This window comes from Salvelinus fontinalis, unplaced genomic scaffold (genome assembly GCF_029448725.1).
Source record: "Salvelinus fontinalis isolate EN_2023a unplaced genomic scaffold, ASM2944872v1 scaffold_1177, whole genome shotgun sequence".
Classification (NCBI taxonomy): domain Eukaryota; kingdom Metazoa; phylum Chordata; class Actinopteri; order Salmoniformes; family Salmonidae; genus Salvelinus; species Salvelinus fontinalis.
The window spans coordinates 36,348-54,483 of NW_026601386.1; the positions used below are offsets into that span (position 1 = coordinate 36,348).

The window sequence follows — 18,136 nt, forward strand, 5'->3', positions numbered from 1 at the left end:
AGATGTCAGTTTGTATTGACTGCTATGTAGGTTAAATGTGCACTTCAAATGCAGCTGTCCTACAACAGATCTGTACCTTCTTCTTGATCCCAATTGCATTGTGTCCATGTTCTGTCCTATAAGAATTTCAAAGGAAGAGAAAATGTGTCAAAGAATAGTCTTACAAGCATTAAAACATATATATATATATATATTAAATAAATTTTGAAAGATAAATGGCATCGACATACAATTGAAAGTAAAATATTAGAACATATTGGAGAAAGCACTAGCCAATATAGTACTGCCATACAGTAACAGTACTGCCATACAGGCCTAATATCACATTTCAAGATATCTTTGTACACATATTGTTCAATATTTTATCAGGCTGACTTGAAAGATTATACACAACATTTTGCTGCGTGGCAATACTGTGTTTGGATTCTGAAGGGCCTTTATACAAAAGAGGTAGTCTAGACACTGTATTAATACCATTATGCATTTGAATCCCATCTACAGCTACCATCTAAGATATTAATGTCCCTCCACAAGGGGGTGTACATGTAACGTTTCCAAAATGAGATAGTATTGTCCATGTAACGTTTCCAAAATGGGATAGTATTGTACATGTACCATGGTGCTTGCCTACGGAGCTGTGAGGGGAACAGCACCTCCGTACCTTCAGGCTCTGATCAGGCCCTACACCCAAACAAGGGCACTGCGTTCATCCACCTCTGGCCTGCTCGCCTCCCTACCTCTGAGGAAGTACATTTCCCGCTCAGCCCAGTCAAAACTGCTCGCTGCTCTGGCATCCCAATGGTGGAACAAACTCCCCCACGACGCCAGGTCAGCGGAGTCAATCACCACCTTCCGGAGACACCTGAAACCCCACCTCTTTAAGGAATACCTAGGATAGGATAAAGTAATCCTTCTAACCCCCCCCCCCCCCCCCCCTTAAAATATTTAGATGCACTATTGTAAAGTGGTTGTTCCACTGGATATCATAAGGTGAATGCACCAATTTGTAATTCGCTCTGGATAAGAGCGTCTGCTAAATGACTTAAATGTAAATGTAAATGTACCGTTTCCAAAATGGGATAGTATTGTACATGTAACGTTTCCAAAATGGGATAGTATTGTCCATGTAACATTTCCAAAATGGGATAGTATTGTTCATGTAACGTTACGCCCCTTGTGAGTTAATAGTATTGCATGCTGTAGCAGGCTATATAAAGAGGAAGACCTCCATTGACGATTCAGTTCGTTGTAACATTTCGTCTTGACAGGTCACCGTCCTTAGTTAGTTAGTTAGTTAACTTTAGCTAGTTCATTATCACAAAAGTGAGAACTGCTCTAGATTGGAAACTTACGTTAATGAGTTTAAAGCCATGTTGGCTTTATGGAAACGATATACAATATATGGGAAAGATTATAGTGGAGGAAATAATCCAAACCTAGTTTAGCCTAGTTAGGACATAACGTTAGCTAGCTAGATAATGGTACTGTACTGTAGCTCATAGGTTCCTCGATGAACCCACCTTCTAACAAGTTCTTTGAAGAACCTTTTGGGGCTGTTTTTCATTGACCAAGAACCCTACGGTTCTTAGGGGATCTGAGAACAACTCCAGTTGAACCCTTCATTTTTAGAGTTGTAGTCGGCTCTATTTACTCTCAGATTCAACACATGATGATTAGCATCAACGATCAAGTCAGCTGCTGCTGCTCCAATACAGTATGAGGTGAGACGGTGAACTGATGTTGAACTGGGCAGTCAGCTGCTGCTGCTCCAATACAGTATGAGGTGAGACAGTGAACTGATGTTGAACCGGGCAGTCAGCTGCTGCCGCTGCAATACAGTATGAGGTGAGACGGTGAACTGATGTTGAACCGGGCAGTCAGCTGCTCCAATACAGTATGAGGTGAGACGGTGAACTGGCGTTGAACAGGGCAGTCAGCTGCTGCTGCTCCAATACAGTTTGAACACACAACACTATGTTTGGAGACCAAAAGGCACAGCACACCAACATCCAAACCTTGTCCCAACTGTAAAGTCTGGTGGAGGGAGAGTCATGGTTTGGGGCTGCTTTGCTGCCTCAGGGTCTGGACAGCTTGCTGTCATCGACGGAAACATGAATTCCCAAGTATATCAAGACATTTTTCAGGAGAATGTACGGCTTTCTGTCCGCCAATTGAAGCTCAACAGAAGTTGGGTGATGCAACAGGACGACGACTCAAAACACAGGAGTAAATCAACAACAGAATGGATCTAGTTTATCATTGTTGGTATTGAAAAAGCCTATTGCACATTGTGGTGGAAATTCTAGCCAATCAGGAGAGACTTTGCCATTTCTTCAAACAATAAACCTTTATTTGATAAGAATTGCAATAATGTAGCTGGTCAGCCCTACACTCTGAGGTGGAAGGCCGAGAGCTCGATGACACAAGGAGTTCAGAAGCCTTATATAGTCAAACTATCTTGTGCATATAGAAAACACGTGATCTTGGTGTGTGTCCGTGTGTGGAGAACGAGACACAGACTAACTGGGAATTGGTCGTCTCGTTCTGTAGCAACAGCTAGTTATTCTAGTTTTCCAGTGAGGTGTCAAAACAACAGGAAATCACTCTAGACACAGTTCCTCTGAAGTAGATCAACGGTTCCCTGAATTGGGCCAAGCGCCTTTGGCCTGTCTGTCCAGAGGGTGTGTCTGGAACTAGTCTAGAGATAAATCAGATCCACACTGAACTGTGTGATGTTGTAGGGAGTTGTAGTTTCTCTAGAGATAAATCAGATCCAGACTGAACTGTGTGATGTAGTAGGGAGTTGTAGTTTCTCTAGAGATAAATCAGATCCAGCCTGAACTGTGTGATGTAGTAGGGAGTTGTAGTTTCTCTAGAGATAAATCAGATCCAGCCTGAACTGTGTGATGTAGTAGGGAGTTGTAGTTTCCAACAGGCCAATAATATACATAGTTTAGCGCATAAAACGTATTTAACTACAGTGACCATAATCCACTGCGTGCCTACTTGGCTTGTCTGTGTTTCTTTTACACCTGCTCTGTAAAAGAGACAGAAGAATGCACGATGGTCAATGCAATCAGGGATCCTTGGGACATCCCTACCCTAAACCCTAACCCCTACCTTAACCATTTTAAATGTAAACTTCAATGGGCTAGGGACGTCCCAAGGATGTATTTCTACCTGAAATTGAAAATACATTATCTAAGTGATAGATAGTTGGTATTCAGCAGTCATAAAGCCTGATTTCCTTCAATGAACTACTAAAGTAGTGATTTTGTCAGACAGCATAGACAGCAGCTCTACACTTTATTGATTGACTGATCCATTCATCCTTCCATCCCTCCTCAGCCTTCCTCTCCTCTGAAGACCCAGTGAGGGTGGAGCTCAGTCAGAGAGCTGTTGAGGGACTGGTTAGGAAGAACACTTCTACAGCCAGAGAGGTGAGAGGTCACACATGGTTTAGATGGTAAATATTTATGTTCATCACGTCAGCTAAAGGTAATATGTTCCATCATCCATGTTTATTTACATTGTAAATAAATTGTTCACTGATATTGGTGTAATTTCTCACCCCCTTTAGCTGTATGAAAGTTAATTTCTCCTCAGACACACACATTTGTTCTTTGATATTATGGTCATTTGTCAAATGTTCTTGTTTTGCAATACTTTCAAATCAAATCAAGCTTTATTTATACAGCACATGTCAGACATGGATGCAACACAATGGTTTCACAGGAAAAAACTGAAAATTAAACAGATATATTTAGTACATGTAACAGTATAACTTTAGTCCGATGACTCATAGTGAAGACTGGGTTCGTGCAGATAACCAACAATTTACGACGTTTGGAATGAGTAACGTGAGGTAAAATAAATAAATCATTAATCAGAAGACTATTGATCAGATATGAAAATATCTGCCCCAAATTCCTAGTTAATTAGTTACGTTATAATTTAGTTAATCGCGTAATAACTAATTACAGAGATTCTTTGATAAAAACTATAAGTCTTCAATTTAATGACAGTAAAGACACGACAACAGGAAAAAACTATGAAAATTAAACTATATATTTAGTACATGTAACAGTGTAACTGTAGTCCGTCCCCTCGCGCGAACCAGGGACCCTCTGCACACATCAACAACAGTCAACCATGAAGCATCGTTACCCATCGCTCCACAAAAGCCACGGCCCTCGCAGAGCAAAAGGAACCACTACTTCAAGGTCTCAAAGCGAGTGACGTCACCAATTGAAACGCTATTAGCGCGCACCACCGCTAACTAGCTAGCCATTTCACATCGGTTACATACACAACAAACATAAGAGGATAAAAACAGAAGAAAAACAACTGAAAGACTAATGGAAATTGTAAGGAAATGCCATTGATTAAAATATAAACAATATGATCCTATATCCACCCAACCCAAAATATAAGCTTGTTTTTCAGAACTAACAGAGTCACTGACAACTACAACTAAACAGGTTTTAGGAGGGGTTCTGAAAGACACTATGGGGGTGTCCACTAGAAGTTGACTAGTAACAACTACTACAACTAAACAGGTTCTAGGAGGGGTTCTGAAAGACACTATGGGGGTGTCCACTAGAAGTTGACTAGTAACAACTGGGATCTAAAAGACACCCACCATGAGACCCACTAAATCTGCCAAGAAGAGGCAAACAAAAGAAAACCCCACAACAAACTTAAAGACAGGAAGCAAACCAAAAAGGTGGAGCAACTAAAGGTGTTGACTCTCCACATCTATCAAGACAACTGGAGCACTGGGCCAGACACTCTTAAATAGACCCTGGACCAGCTCAGGTGAAACACCTTCCCACTAAAGAGATGGACAAGCCAGCACAGGTGTAACACATACTGACTAACGAGGTGACACCAATCAGTGCTCCCAAGACACATTTCAGTTGAATGCATTCAGTTGTACAATCAATCAAATGTATTTATAAAGCCTTTCTTACATCAGTTGATGTCACAGAGTGCTGTACAGAAACCCAGCCTAAAACCCCAAACAGCAAGCAATGCAGGTGTAGAAGCACGGTGGCTAGGAAAAACTCCCTAGAAAAACAAAAACCTAGGAAGAAACCTAGAGAGGAATCAGGCTCTGAGGGGTGGCCAGTCCTCTTCTGGCTGTGCCGGGTGGAGATTATAACAGAACATGGCCAAGATGTTCAAATGTTCATAGATGACCAGCAGGGTCAAATATTAATAATCACAGTAGTTGTCGAGGGTGCAACATGTCAGCACCTCAGGAGTAAATGTCCGTTGGCTTTTCATAGCCAATCATTCAGAGTATCTCTACAACTTCCATTTCACATAATCATCTACAATGCTTCACCTTCTACAATATAAACATGGTGTCTACTGGCTGTCAACAATTAAAAACAAGAAAAAACACGTTCTTCTAAATAATAATATACAATCGTATTATTTTTTTAATCATTTTTCTTTCCATAGAATCCTAAAACTCACTAGCTTCTAGAACTCTCATCTTCCTAAAACTCACTAGCTTCTAGAACTCTCGTCTTCCTAAAACTCACTAGCTTCTAGAACTCTCGTCTTCCTAAAACTCACTAGCTTCTAGAACTCTCGTCTTCCTAAAACTCACTAGCTTCTAGAACTCTCGTCCCCTTGGAACGAGCCCAAACAAAACTCAAATCAAATTGTATTAGTCACATGCGCCGGATACAACACTTGGAACTCTTACTTACGAGCCCCCAACAGTGCAGTTAAAAAATACAGAAAAGAATAAGAGATAAAACTAATATCCAACACAGAAAAACGTGTCAGAATAAATTGTGACCATGGTAACTCACTGGCTAAATGCAAAACACAAACCTATTTGACTGCCCACCCTTGAGATAATCAGCAACCAAGTTGTCCTTATGACAGACGTGTCTGATTTCAAGAGGAAACTCCTGCGATATCCGTAGTAACTTTCCACCTCACTGCTGAGCTTCTCTCTCTTTTCAGGGTTCACTAGATAGGCATGTTGTTGCATATAAAAGCAGGGTAACAATGTCAATATAATTGTACCCAAAAATGTCAAGTTGGTTGCATGAATAACTATGATTACTAAATGTTACATAATATGAAATATCAAAACCAAATGTTCACCCCTTTGTTAATATGTATTGGCAATAATTAACTTAATGGTGAGGCATGGAATAATAAAACATGTATACTTTGTCAGGCTGAATGTTTGAATATATGAGGTGATTTGGGTCATGCTTCTTCAGTAGTGGAATAAAGACAATTAGCATTTGAATGTTGTAAAGAAATACTGGAGTGATGTCAGATTGTTAATAAAAATTGATTATAGGTGTATCGGCTGCAAGTACGTTGAAATTAAGCAGTTTTCAAGTCATTGAAAAAAATCGACCCGAAAAGACATCTTTTCAACTTTCACTTTCAACTCCAACAGAACATATACTGGACAGAACATATACTGGACAGAACATATACTGGACAGAACATATACTGGACAGAACATATATTGGACGTCAGGCATAGTCTTATTTTCAACGTCTTTTGAATGACATTTTGATAAATGGGAATAGTGCAATGTCAAAACACAGTTTTAACGTGTCCAAATCAATAACCAATATGCAGAAACAGTTTGAAGTGTTGCATTTTGATTCCAGTGGGTCACCAACGTGGTAAACAGCTAGCTACATTGTGATTCCAGTGGGTCACCAACGTGGTAAACAGCTAGCTACATTGTGATTCAAGTGGGTCACCAACGTGGTAAGTGTAACACAACTCTTTTTTGTTAGTCACTTTTTGTTAAATCACATAAATAATAACTCTTTCAATTCAGAGCCTGGATTTTTTCCCTGAGGCTAAAATCAATTGAACAGGGGGCAAACATTTAGGGTTCTACATTGACATTCATTACAAAATACTCCTACTACAATGTTAAAATAATCTACATTGTGACATTATTTAATTATTTCATTGATATCATGAAAAAACTCCTTCATGTATTTTCTGATGTTTGATCAGAGATCTTTTACCAGAGTATCTCTTCCCACATTGATCACAGCTATAAGGTTTCTCTCCTGTGTGTGTTCTCTGGTGTAATGTCAGCTGGCTAGATTGACCAAAACGCTTCCCACATTGACCACAGCTATAAAGTTTCTCTCCTGTGTGTGTTCTCTGGTGTGCAGTCAGCTGGCAAGATTGACCAAAACTCTTACCACATTGATCACAGCTATAAGGTTTCTCTCCTGTGTGTGTTCTCTGGTGTACAGTCAGAGAGCCAGATGTAGTAAAACTCTTCCCACATTGACCACAGCTAAAGGGTTTTTCTCCTGTGTGTATTCTCTGGTGTACTGTGAGCTGGTCAGATTTAACAAAACTCTTCCCACATTGATCACAGCTATAAAGTTCATCTCCTGTGTGTGTTCTCTGGTGTAAAGTCAGATAGCCAGAAGTAGTAAAACTCTTGCCACATTGATCACAGCTATAAGGTTTCTCTCCTGTGTGTGTTCTCTGGTGCACTGTCAGATAGCCAGAAGTAGTAAAACTCTTCCCACATTGATCACAGCTATACGGTTTCTCTCCTGTGTGTGTTCTCTGGTGCACTGTCAGATCACTAGATTGACAAAAACTCTTCCCACATTGATCACAGCTATAAGGTTTCTCTCCTGTGTGTGTTCTCTGGTGCACTGTCAGATAGCCAGAAGTAGTAAAACTCTTCCCACATTGATCACAGCTATAAGGTTTCTCTCCTGTGTGTGTTCTCTGGTGTATAGTCAGATTGCTAGATGTAACAAAACTCTTCCCACATTGATCACAGCTATAAGGTTTCTCTCCTGTGTGTGTTCTCTGGTGTATAGTCAGATTGCTAGATGTAACAAAACTCTTCCCACATTGATCACAGCTATAAGGTTTATCTCCCGTGTGTATTCTCTGGTGTACTGTCAGAGAGCCAGATTTAGTAAAACTCTTCCCACATTGATCACAGCTATAAGATTTCTCTCCTGTGTGGATCCTTTGATGAATTTTAATGCCTGATGAGGTGAATCTCTTCCCACAGTCAGAGCAGCAGTGAGTTCTCTTCCCTGTGGATCTCTGCAGGTGTTTATTGAGGCGTTCTGATCTGGAGAGACTCTTCTCTGCCTCGTCAGCATCATGAGGTTGTTGAGGCGCCCCAGAGGATCCACGATAGTCCCGTATCTCTCCTGTGTGAACAACAAAGTCAGATGATTAAAGGCCCACAACAGTGGAAATCCACTGTAAAAGGTGATGCCAACAGCGTAGCCATGATGTTGTACAACAATTGACGTCTGTAATGAATGTTAAAATTATTTGACAATTGTCTTAAAATGAGCAAGAATAGTCATATTGTAGTAGTAACATCAATGATTGTAGACTAGAAATAAGTTATTCATGTTGTTGAAACTCTAAGCAGTGTGCCAGACGACTTTTGGTCTCCAATATAGGCCCCTTTCTGTGTTTAATAAAATTGCGGCACAAGGGCGATGCGCACACAATTTGATTGCAGAAACACCTCCCTGCTAATGAGGAAACCGATAGTAATGGATGTAGTATATCTGCTAATGAGGAAACCACAAGTTATGGATGTAGTATATCTGCCTGGAGCAAAAATGGTGAGCAAAGCTTTTAGTTTTTCACAATGTATTCTGAATGTGAATGGGGGAAAACTCAGGGGAGTAACCTCTATTTCCAGGTTGATTATGAGTACATTTCACACTACTTTGGATTATAATTGTAAGGCTCGTTTGAATGTCCTGCTTAATATAAATGTTTGCTACAGTATTAAGAATTATGTGTAATTATTGAAGAACCGCGTTAATGACAGTATAGATTTGGGTGTTGCTAATAAAGTTAAGATTTCTTTGTATTTCACCTTTATTTAACCAGGTAGGCCAGTCGAGAACAAGTTCTCATTTACAACTGCGACCTGGCCAAGATAAAGCAAAGCAGTGCGACAAAAAAACAACAGTTACATACACTTAGGATAAACAAACGTACAGTCAATAACACAATAGAAAGTCTATATACAGTGTGTGCAAATGGAGTAAGGAGGTAAGGCAATAAATAGGCCATAGTAGCGAAGTAATTACAAATGAACACTGGAGTGATAGATGTGCAGATGATGATGTGCAAGTAGAAATACTGGTGTGCAAAAGAGCAAAAAAAGTTTAAAAAACATGGGGATGAGGTAGGCAATTGGATGGGCTATTTACAGATGGGCTGTGTACAGCTGCAGCGATTGGTAAGCTGTTCAGATAGCTGATGCTTAAAGTTAGTGAGGGAGAGTCTCCAGCTTCAGTGATTTTTGCAAATCGTTCCAGTCATTAGCAGCAGAGAACTGGAAGGAAAGGCGGCCAAAATAGGTGTTGGCTTTAGGGATGACCAGTGAGATATACTTCCTGGAGCGCGTGCTACGGGTGGGTGTTGCTATGGTGACCAGTGAGCTGAGTTAAGGCGGAGCTTTACCTAGCAAAGACTTATAGATGACCTGGAGCCAGTGGGTTTGGAGACGAATATGTAGCGAGGGCCAGCCGACGAGAGCAGTGGTATATGGGGATATGGTGACAAAACGGATGGCACTGTGATAGACTGCATCCAGTTTGCTGTGTAGAGTGTTGGAGGCTATTTTGAAAATGACATCACTTAAGTCAAGGATCGGTAGGATAGTCAGTTTTACGAGGGTATGTTCGGCAGCGTGAGTGAAGGAGGCTTTGTTGCAAAATAGGAAGCCAAATCTAGATTTAATTTTGGATTGGAAATGCTTAATATTAGTCTGGAAGGAGAGTTTACAGTCTAGCAAGACACCTAGGTATTTATAGTTGTCCACATATTCTAAAGTCAGAACCGCCCAGAGTAGTCATGCTGGACGGGCGGGTACGGGCAGCGATCGGTTGAAGGGCATACATTTAGTTTTACTAGCGTTTAAGAGCAGTTGGAGGCCACGGAAGGAGTGTTGTATGGCATTGAAGCTCATTTGGAGGTTCGTTAACCTTTATGGGATAGGGCGCAGCATTTTCACTTTTGGATGAATAGCGTGCCCAGAGTGAACTGCCTCCTACTCTGTCCCAGATGCTAATCAATCAATCAATCAAGTTTATTTTATATAGCCCTTCGTACATCAGCTAATATCTCGAAGTGCTGTACAGAAACCCAGCCTAAAACCCCAAACAGCAAGCAATGCAGGTGTAGAAGCACGGTGGCTAGGAAAAACTCCCTAGAAAGGCCAAAACCTAGGAAGAAACCTAGAGAGGAACCAGGCTATGAGGGGTGGCCAGTCCTCTTCTGGCTGTGCCGGGTGGAGATTATAACAGAACATGGCCAAGATGTTCAAAATGTTCATAAGTGACAAGCATGGTCAAATAATAATCAGGAATAAATGTCAGTTGGCTTTTCATAGCCGATCATTAAGAGTTGAAAACAGCAGGTCTGGGAAAGGTAGGGGTTCCATAACCGCAGGCAGAACAGTTGAAACTGGAATAGCAGCAAGGCCAGGTGGATACCCCCGGACAGGGCCAAACAGGAAGGATATAACCCCACCCACTTTCCCAAAGCCCAGCCCCCGCACCACTAGAGGGATATCTTCAACCACCAACTTACAATCCTGAGACAAGGCCAAGTATAGCCCACAAAGATCTCCACCACAGTACAAACCAAGGGGGTGCACCCCCCAATAATATATGCATATTATTGTTAGTATTGGATAGAAAACACTCATATGTCCAAATAGCCACTTGTTGTTAGCGTGTTCAGCCCAGTAATCCATCTTCATGAGGCGCAGGCACTTCGTCCAGACAAACTCGAGAAGTTCCGTTACACTCCTTTAGAAACATGTCAAACGATATATGGAATCAATCTTTAGGATGTTTTTAACATAAAACATCAATAATGTTCCAACCGGAGAATTCCTTTGTCTGAAGAAAAGCACTGGAACTAGAGGTAACTCTGTCGGGAGCGCGCGTCATGAGACCAAGGCACTCTGCCAGACCACTGACTCAAAGAGGTCTCATGAGCCCCTCCTTTATAGTAGAAGCCTCATTCAAGTTTCTAAAGACGGTTGACATCTAGTGGAAGCCGTAGGAGGTGCAACTTAATCCATATCTCAATGTGTATTCGGTAAGCCAAGCTTTAAAAAACTACAAACCTCAGATTTCCCACTTCCTGGTTGGATTTGTCTCAGGTTTTCGCCTGCCATATGAGTTCTGTTATACTCACAGACATCATTCAAACAGTTTTAGAAACTTCAGAGTGTTTTATATCCAATACTAGTAATAATATGCATATATTAGCATCTGGGACAGAGTAGCAGGCAGTTTACTCTGGGCACCTTATTCATCCAAGCTACTCAATACTGCCCTCCTGTCACCAAGAAGTTGTGTCCAAAGTGTCCAAAGAAGGGCCAGATGTATACAGAATGGTGTCGTCTGCATAAAGGTGGATCAAGGAATACCCCGCAGCAAGAGCAACATCGTTGATATATACAGAGAAAAGAGTTGGCCCGAGAATTGAACCCTGTGGTACCCCCATAGAGACTGCCAGAAGTCCATACAACAGGCCCTCCGATTTGACACACTGAACTCTGTCTAAGAAGTAGTTGGTGAACCAGGCGAGTCAGTCATTTGAGAAACTAAGGCTGTTGAGTCTGCCGATAAGAATACGGTGATTGACAGTGTCGAAATCCTTGGCCAGGTTGATGAAGACAGCGACACAGTATTGTCTTTTATCAATGGCGGTTATGATATCGTTTAGTACCTTGAGCGTGGCTGAACAAAATAAACAAAATGGAGAACCGTGATTAATGAACAGTCCAGCAGGCATCAGCTATGTAGCCAAGTGATCATAGGGTCCAGTGAACAGCAATATATGAACTAGGGAAGCCGTTAGGTAATCATTACTATGCTAGCCGGGAGATGCGCCTGGCTCGAGGCTAACTGGTGCTAGCGTCGGGACAAGGGCATTAGCCACTATAGCCACTCCAGTGCGTCCGGTGCAAAGGTCCAGAGCTTACGGCAGGAATCCGGTGATGTAGTGGCTTCTAGTCGTGTTAGTGAAGAGTCTGGGAGACATCAGCTGTGTAGCCGAGTGATCATAGGGTCCACTGAGCAGGCCGGGAGATGGGCCTGGCTCAAGGCTAGCGTCGAGGCTGGGCCACTCGGCGGCAGCTAGCTAGCTGCGATTATCCGGTGTAATGGTCCAGAGCTTACGGCAGGAATACGGTGATGTAGTGGAGACAAACAGTCCGATATGCTCAGGGTTGATATCGCGCTGTGCAGACTGACAGATATTATCCAGGCTAAAAGCGGCTGGTGTCTGAGCTAAAAAGGTAAAGGCCTTTAGCAGTGGCTAACAATGACTAAATAGCTAGTAGCTAATTAGCCGGTTAGCTTCTGATGGCTAGCTTCTGATGGAGGTTCTAGCTATAAGGTCTAAAAAAAAAAAATAGCAGATCCGCATCATAATGGGTGAGGCGGGTTGCCGTCTTGGATTACAAGATGACTCTGTTAAAAACCATTGGATTTAGCAAACTCTGAAATGATTTTGTGTTTCTGTGCCCATGAAAACTGTTTTCCCAGAGTAACACAAGGAGCCACTAAATGATACATAGTTCGAGTGCATTTCAGAATATAACAAAACTGTCCGACAGCAAGATCCCGTATTTAAGTTGAAGTTCATCATATGACAAGCGTAACGTTATGACTATAACTACTGTTCCCTGAAGGAGGGAAACTAGGTACAACATAGTATTAAATCCACATGTTATGACTATAACTACTGTTCCCTGAAGGAGGGAAACTAGGTACAACATACTATCATATCCACGCCTCGCTGGAAGCCCCGCCTTCCACAGGTGATGAGCGTGAGGTTTGTTTTTTTAATCCTTCAATTTAATACCGCTCTTCACCGACCCAGGAAGGGGTGGGGCCAATTAGGTGTTATACCTCGTTTCCCTCCTTCAGGGAAGTGTAATTATAATCAAAGTTACACTCCCTTTCAGTTGGTCAACTTCGGTAGAACATACTATGGGGAAATACAATCATTCCCCAACCGAACCAAACGAATACTAAATGAAACAGCCCATGGCAGATCACCCAGACCTGACCCCGCAAGATGCGTCAGTTTTGTCAATTTTTGTCAATTTATTCATTGTCTTTTGTTTGAAACACTCCTGTCAGTGTTGAGTAAGGACGCACACCTGATTACACATATAGAAGTAGGACTAGTCAACCTGGACTGAGCACAAATGTAGGCCTATTAATGTGCCTATTTGGGGATGTCTGATAGTATTTCTGATTGTCTTAACGCACCACCAATGAGTTGTGGAGATTCTCAACAACAAAAAAATATTCAGCTTCTCCAACTAATTTTTTCTTCACCTCAAACAGCAGGTAAACAAAGTCTTATTAGAATCCATTACGAATGGCAATAGTTGCTCAAAGTATTTGTAAATTATTTCCAGCTCTCGCTCTTTCGATAACCACTCAGCATTAAAGGGAAAAATGTAATGCTCTGATCCAGTGGAAATGTTATAAAATACCTGATTACTTCTTATCCTTTGCACAAATAGACGACAGCTGTGTCTGTCCAGAACTCACTGGCGCAGGAAACTGAGGGCCCAGAATATTTTATACAATGTTGCAAGTTTCGGAGGACCCAGTTGATAGTTGATAGAATGTTTCAAGTTCGTTGTTGACAGGCCATGTGCAGGCAAGGTGATTTATAGGATATTTATTTTTAATCAGGATATTTTCTACTTGCAGGCTGCAAATGTTTTTGTTTGTTGGTTTCATGTAGGCTATTTTTACATAGTTGGCAATGGCAATAAAAGCCTATTACCAGAAACTATAGGACCATAATGACTGCTGGTGTAATCTATTACCAGAAACTATAGGAGCATAACGACTGCTGGTGTAGCCTATTACCAGAAACTATAGGAGCATAACGACTGCTGGTGTAATCTATTACCAGAAACTATAGGAGCATAACGACTGCTGGTGTAGCCTATTACCAAAAACTATAGGAGCATAACGACTGCAGGTGTAGCCTATTACCAGAAACTATAGGAGCATAACGACTGCTGGTGTAGCCTATTACCAGAAACTATAGGAGCATAACGACTGCTGGTGTAGCATATTACCAGAAACTATAGGAGCATAACGACTGCAGGTGTAGCCTATTACCAGAAACTATAGGAGCATAACGACTGCAGGTTTAGCCTATTACCAGAAACTATAGGAGCATAACGACTGCTGGTGTAGCCTATTACCAGAAACTATAGGAGCATAACGACTGCTGGTGTAATCTATTACCAGAAACTGTAGGAGCATAACGACTGCAGGTGTAGCCTATTACCAGAAACTGTAGGCGCATAACGACTGCTGGTGTAGCCTATTACCAGAAACTATAGGAGCATAACGACTGCTGGTGTAGCCTATTACCAGAAACTATAGGAGCATAACATCAGAATTTACGAAGGCCAGCAGCAGCGGGAGGAGTAGGCTAAAGAAGAAGTTTTTCTGATGGTTAGAATATCTTGTTTCAGAGGGGTGTCATCAATAGCCCATAATGACAAAGTGAAAACAGGTAAAAAACAGAAATACCTTATTTTCATAAGTATTCAGACCCTTTGCTATGACACTCAAAATTGCTTTCAGGTGCATCTTGTTTCGATTAATCATCCTTGAGATGTATCTACAACTTGTTCAGAGTCCACCTGTGGTAAATTCAATTGATTGGATATGATTTGGAAGGCACACCTGTCTATATAAGGTCCCACAGTTGACAGTGCATGTCAGAGAAAAAAACAAGCAATGAGGTCGAAGGAATTGTCCGTAGAGCTCCAAGACAGGATTATGTCGAGGCACAGATCTGGGGAAGGGTACCAAAACAATTCTGCAGCATTGAAGGTCCCCAAGAACACAGTGGCCTCCATCATTTTTAAATGTAATACTCTTCCTAGTCACCTGGCCAAACTGGGCTATTGGGGGAGAAGGGCCTTGGTCAGGGAGGTGACCAAAAACCTGATGGTCACTCTGACAGCGCTCCAGAGTTCCTCTGTGGAGATGGGAAAACTTTTCAGAAGGACAACCATCTCTGCAGCACTCCAACAATCAGGCCTTTATGGTAGAGTGGCCAGACGGAAGCCACTCCTCAGTAAAAGACACATGACAGCCTGCTTGGAGTTTGCCAAAAGGAACCCAAAGGATGGATGGAATGGAAAAGGTCGCCGACTGCTGGTGTAGCTTATTACCAGAAACTATAGGAGCATAACATCAAAATGTACGAAGGCCAGCAGCAGCGGGAGGAGTAGGAAGAGTTTCTTTATGATGGTTAGGCTATCTTGATCTCTGGCTCCCGAGTCATTTGTGTGTCTAAATTATTTGATCAAACAGCGTGCTTAAAGCATCAGACCAGTTCAGAACATATAGTTGATTTAATTAAAACACATGGGGTGTGTCTATATATGGAAAAATACACATATAACATTTCTACCAATCGGTTGGTAGAAAGAAAAGATGACTCTTGGTTGACCCAAGATTTTTTTAGTTGGGGCCCTAGTGCATTCATTAAGTTCAGACCGCTTCCCTTTTTACACATTTTGTTACGTTACTTATTCTAAATTAGATTTTTTTTTAACAATTCAATGAAAATGTTAAATGTTTTAGAAATGCTTGAGACTCAAATAAATCGATTAATCATGTTGAGGATATACAGTGTTTATTAACACATTTGATAAACATAGGAGTAAAAAAGCTTATATTTTGGGTTCTGATGGGGTACGACAGTTGAACTAAGCTCATGAGGAATTTATAAGTGAATTCTTCAAGAAACAATGGGTACATATCATTAATGTATAAGTCCCAAAATGGATGTAACAACTGCTGATTGCCCCTTTAAGACTACATATTGGGCTAATCTAATAGGAGATATTGAGGACTACAGTATTTCAGGCCATGTTATTGGATGCATTTGATCAATTGTTAACGTTTTGTTGATGGTCCACTCTTGATGTTCTACACGTTACAGTGTAGCTTCAGCCATTCCTACAGAACAACATTAAAGTGTAGAACCCTTTTACTGCATATTGGTTCAACGACTGCAGAGACGGTACTTACTGGGGTTAAACGGATCTCCAACCTCCTCTTCTTCCTCCAATGTGACAGTAATCTCCCCCTCCTCCTCTTTCACACCAAAAACTGCATCCTCCTCTTTCTCTTCCTCCTCTTCTTTTACTGTAACATCTTCCTCTTCTTTCACTGTAACCTCTTTCACATCCTCCTCTTCTTTTACTGTAACATCCTCCACCTCTTTCTCTTCCTCCTCTTCTTTTACTGTAACACCCTCCTCCTCTTTCACTCTGAACGCGTCTTCCTCTTCTTTCACTGTAACGTCTTTCTCTTCTTCTTTCACTGTAACAGCCTCACCCTCTACTTCTTGTTTTACTGTGATATCCTCTTCTTCCTTCTCCTCTTTCACGACAATGTTCAGCCCCAGAGCTTCTTTCTCCGTCCAGCAGATCACCTCTTCTTTAACAAGAGGGGAGTAGTTTAGGGAGCTCATGGTCGGGGATGTTAGCTAGCTAGCTATCATTAGCGACTAGGCTAGTGCTAACTTAACCAGCCAGCTACTATAGCTGACTAATACAAAATAACGTAATATTAAATTAAATAGGTTAACAAGTAGATACGACCTAAGTGTGTCGAAAACACAGTAGCTAATATACACCGAAAGCGTATAAATAGCTTGAATCTTTCGGCTATGTTGGCTAGCAAGCTACCGAGGTGGTTGACGAGCTGTTTATGAAGAACCGTCAACTAGATTATACGTCACGCTGGCAGCGTCGCCTGAAAGACGCACATCGCCGTCTGCTGACTGGAGGGGAAACGCAGTTGAGGATCACAATTTATTTTCAGACAAAGATTATTTTAAATGGATTTAATTAAATAATACTATTATATTGAGAGATACAAAGACAGGAATGTGTTGATCGATTAGTGCAAATAAAAAATGTTTATTGCAGCACATTTAAGGCAGTTTCATTAAGTCAAACTAAATCTAAATAAGTAGCTAGCTACTGTAGGTCTATACTACTGCTACGTGGCGTAACAATACATCATGTAGATGTATATAATGAACAGACTAGGTCTATACTGCTCCTACATGGTGTAACAATACATCATGTATATAATGAACAGACTAGGTCTATACTGATCCTACATGGTGTAACAATACATCATGTAGATGTATATAATGAACAGACTAGGTCTATAATGCTCCTACATGGTGTAACAATACGTCATGTATATGTATATAATGTACAGACTTGGTCTATACTGCTCCTACATGGTATAACAATACATCATGTAGATGTATATAATGAACAGACTAGGTCTATACTGCTCCTACATTGTGTAACAATACATCATGTATATAATGAACAGACTAGGTCTATACTGATCCTACATGGTGTAACAATACATCATGTATATGTATATAATGAACAGACTAGGTCTATACTGCTCCTACATTGTGTAACAATACATCATATAGATGTATATAATGAACAGACTAGGTCTATACTGCTCCTACATGGTGTAACAATACATCATGTAGATGTATATAATGAACAGACTAGGTCTATAATGCTCCTACATGGTGTAACAATACATCATGTAGATGTACACTACCATTCAAATTTTGCGGTCACTTAGAAATGTCCTTGTTTTTTAAAGAAAATCAAATTTTTTCATTTATTTACCTGTTTTTGCTTTGTAATTATGGGGTATTGTGATGTCATTATGGGGCAATGTGATGTCTTATGGGGTATTGTGATGTCATTATTGGGTATTGTGTAGATTGTTGAGGGGGAAAAAATGATTGAATCAATTTTAGAATAAGGCTGTAACGTAACAAAACGTGGAAAAAGTGAAAGGGTCTGAATGCTTTCCGAATGCATTGTATATATAGGGCCAGTACTTAGTGACATCACTTCATGAAACAGAAGGTACAAATATATAACATAGTTTCACAATATCAACATTCATTGTATCAAAATATATGACAAAGCTGGAAGTGGAAACGCCAGCCCAGCCACAATCCTAGAGGTTCACTGATGATCAACCTCCTC

The 18,136-nt window shown here is 41.0% G+C and overlaps 1 protein-coding gene across 1 annotated transcript; it reads right to left on the reverse strand.

Moving 5' to 3' along the window:
* Positions 1-6,309: 6,309 nt before the first annotated feature.
* Positions 6,310-16,813, reverse strand: LOC129848789 (zinc finger protein ZFP2-like). The gene is made up of 2 exons (XM_055915885.1): positions 16,125-16,813; positions 6,310-8,198 (listed from the first exon to the last, which is right to left on the reverse strand). Exons 1-2 carry the CDS (start codon positions 16,567-16,569, stop codon positions 6,976-6,978), a joined length of 1,668 nt encoding a protein of 555 aa, XP_055771860.1. The 5' UTR covers positions 16,570-16,813; the 3' UTR covers positions 6,310-6,975.
* Between the last annotated feature and the right edge of the window lie 1,323 nt (positions 16,814-18,136).

Coding starts and splice junctions, on each gene's coding strand:
- LOC129848789 (XM_055915885.1), bottom strand. CDS start 16,569: ATGAGCTCCCTAAACTACTCCCCTCTTGTTAAAGAAGAGGTGATCTGC. Junction 8,199..16,124: donor TGGAGATCCGTTTAACCCCA/GTAAGTACCGTC, acceptor TTGTTCACACAG/GAGAGATACGGGACTATCGT.